At 33.8% G+C, this 3398-nt stretch overlaps 1 protein-coding gene across 1 annotated transcript in view; it reads right to left on the reverse strand.

Moving 5' to 3' along the window:
* Nucleotides 1-3398, reverse strand: part of LOC106471382 (lysosomal-trafficking regulator-like) — a 69491-nt gene that overhangs the window by 50078 nt on the left and 16015 nt on the right. Inside the window, exon 11 of the mRNA XM_022399983.1 lies at nt 700-743. Within this exon, the coding sequence (XP_022255691.1) occupies nt 700-743 (44 nt within the window). The remainder of the gene's footprint in view (nt 1-699; nt 744-3398) is intronic.

Below are 3398 nucleotides of genomic sequence, written 5' to 3' on the forward strand. Positions count from 1 at the left end.
AGATACTGTAATAAATGTTATATATACAGTAGATCCCAGAAGGTAATATATCTTACTTACACACCATACACAGATACTGTAATAAATGTTATATATACAGTAGATCCCAGAAGGTAATATATCTTACTTAAATACCAAACACAGATACTGTAATAAATGTTATATATACAGTAGATCCCAGAAGGTAATATATCTTACTTACACACCACACCCAGATACTGTAATAAATGTTATATGTACAGTAGATCCCAGAAGGTAATACATCTTACTTACAGACTAGAAACAGAATATCTTTCTCTAAAGATGATGCAACTTTTTTGACAAGTTATTTCAAAATTAACATTAATATTTAATAAAACTTATTTAAATGAAATTAAGACAAACATTAAGAAGTTTTGCATGCACACACACAAAGTACATAATAAATTCTGTAGGAAAGGACACGAGTTACCCGCCCAGCAGTAGGAAAAGACAGGGATTACCCGCCCAGCAGTAGGAAAAGACAGGGATTACCCGTCCAGTAGTAGGAAAAGACAGGGATTACCCGTCCAGTAGTAGGAAAAGACAGGGATTACCCGTACAGTAGTAGTAAAAGACAGGGATTACCCGTACAGTAGTAGTAAAAGACAGGGATTACCTGTCCAGTAGTAGGAAAAGACAGGGATTACCTGTCCAGTAGTAGGAAAAGATAGAGATTACCTGTCCAGTAGTTTCTTCTCCCACAAAATGAATGCAGTGATTTCCTGTAAAAAACAAAAAGATGAAAGAAAATTATATAAAGAAACACATCCACAACTTGTATATACAATGTGAACAGTATGTGTTCACAAGTTGTTGAACAAAAAGTAACTCATCCACAGTTAACATATAAAAAGTGTTCACAAGTTGTTGAACAAAACGTAACTCATCCACAGTTAACATATAAAAAGTGTTCACAGGTTGTAAAATACAAAGTAACTCACCCAGAGTTAACATATAAAAAGTGTTCACAGGTTGTAAAACACAAAGTAACTCACCCACAGTTAACATATAAAAAGTGTTCACAGGTTGTAAAACACAAAGCAACTCACCCACAGTTAACATATAAAAAGTGTTCACAGGTTGTAAAACACAAAGCAACTCACCCACAGTTAACATATAAAAAGTGTTCACAGACTGTAAAACACAAAGTAACTCACCCACAATTTTAAATGAACATAAAAAGATTGGATATCATAATCTGTAATGTACACTGAATACTAAAGCAAACTGATGAGCTGGAAAATAGTACCTTAACCAGTAAAACATGGTTTAATGAAATAAGTATCTAGAGAGAGCCACAATGAAAGAGAGGCCAAAACAACTTAAAATGATAAATACTGAAATGTTGACTGAAAATTGATGTAAAACTAAACAGAGAAAGGCTCGGGTTATTACTTCAAACCACTATATTGTCTACCAGTGACCTAGCATTTCATGTACAGGACACCCAGTTTGTGTTTCCATAGCCACTGTGGTACGATTCACTGACCTGGTATTTCGTGTACAGGACACCCAGTTTGTGTTTCCATAGCCACTGTGGTACGATTCACTGACCTGGTATTTCGTGTACAGGACACCCAGTTTGTGTTTCCATAGCCACTGTGGTACGATTCACTGACCTGGTATTTCATGTACAGGACACCCAGTTTGTGTTTCCATAGCCACTGTGGTATGATTCACTGACCTGGTATTTCAACATTTTTCCCCATGGTTCATAGTGCCTTCCCACACCAAGGCTGTCGTAACAGTTTGAATATAAATTACAATGTCATAAATATAAATTTTTTTGTCTGATGATGAGTCATTCTGTGACTGTATAATTAAAGCGTCATGACAATTAGTGATTAGATATTTTCTTTTTATATGGTTATAGTGTGAAAATTAAAATAAAATCTAAAAGTAAACTTTGTTTCATCTCTTATGCAATAATTATAATAGTCACACTCAAAACCCACTTTTTTGTTTCAACCAATGGATTCAGAGCTCGACTTCACAGCAGACATGCTTTAAAATTAAAATTACTCTTCTACTGTCAATAAATTATAATTGTACGTAGAAACAGGTTTAGTAACTCGCCTATAATTTATATATAAATGTATGATCTATTGACAAAGTTAACAGTATATCTCACTTGATATGAAATATGATAGAAAGATCTGTATTTCTTGGCAAACAAAGTAACACCTCAACTGTTTAGAAAATTGTGAACGTGTACTTTTCCCAATACTTAGAGGTCCTTGTAACTAACAAATAGAGAAATTCACCTGTGAAGATGAGTAAGTATGGGTACATTTTAATTGAGAACCTAGCTCTCTTACATCTGTTTTAAAAGATCCATTGATGCACAACTCAATTGTGATTTAATTGTTAAACTTCAGACTTTACATGGGAAAACATATACTACTGATGTATATGTAGACTCATATTTACAAACAGGGTTATAGACTCCTGAAAAAAGTAGATAAATATCCATGAATGACATAAAACATCAAAAATCAAACCTTCCAAAACTACTATTCAAGACAAAATACAGAGAGAAGTATTAAAAATGACATTCTCCCAAAAACAGTGGGTGGACTGTGTCCACTTGTCCAAAAAGAACCACTATGAATGGCATCCACCCAAATCAACCCTCGAGTCTTTCTCTCTCTCTATCGATATTTTGACAGACACAAAGAAGTACGAGTTTAGAATAAAATCGTGCATGTGCTGAAAAGCTAAAAAAACAGCCAATTTTATAAAGATCTATATCTTTAGACAAACTAAAAAACAGAGTAGCTTGTCTAAAGCTTATAAACTTTTGTATCGGCATGCAGAATATTAACAGCAAGAATAAATCATCCATTCTTAAATAGTGTGGGGTAACCTAAACAAAGAATAGCTTTCAACTTAATTCTTAGCTTAAGGTTATACAGTAGGTACGAACTAACTGTCAATTCTTAGCTTTAAATTGTACAGTAGGTACGAACTAACTGTCAATTCTTAGCTTTAAATTGTACAGTAGGTACGAACTAACTGTCAATTCTTAGCTTTAAATTGTACAGTAGGTACGAACTGCAAACTGTCAATTCTTAGCTTTAGATTGTACAGTAGGTACGAACTGCAAACTGTCAATTCTTAGCTTAAGACTGTACAGTAAATATGAACTGCAAACTGTCAATTCTTAGCTTAAGACTGTACAGTAAATATGAACAACAAACTGTCAATTCTTAGCTTAAGACTGTACAGTAGATATGAACTACAAACTGTCAATTCTTAGCTTAAGACTGTACAGTAGGTACGAACTGCACACTGTCAATTCTTAGCTTAAGACTATACAGTAGATATGAACTACAAACTGTCAATTCTTAGCTTTAGACTGTACAGTAGATATGAAC

The sequence above is a fragment of the Limulus polyphemus genome, unplaced genomic scaffold (genome assembly GCF_000517525.1).
Source record: "Limulus polyphemus unplaced genomic scaffold, Limulus_polyphemus-2.1.2 Scaffold4587, whole genome shotgun sequence".
Lineage (NCBI taxonomy): Eukaryota > Metazoa > Arthropoda > Merostomata > Xiphosura > Limulidae > Limulus > Limulus polyphemus.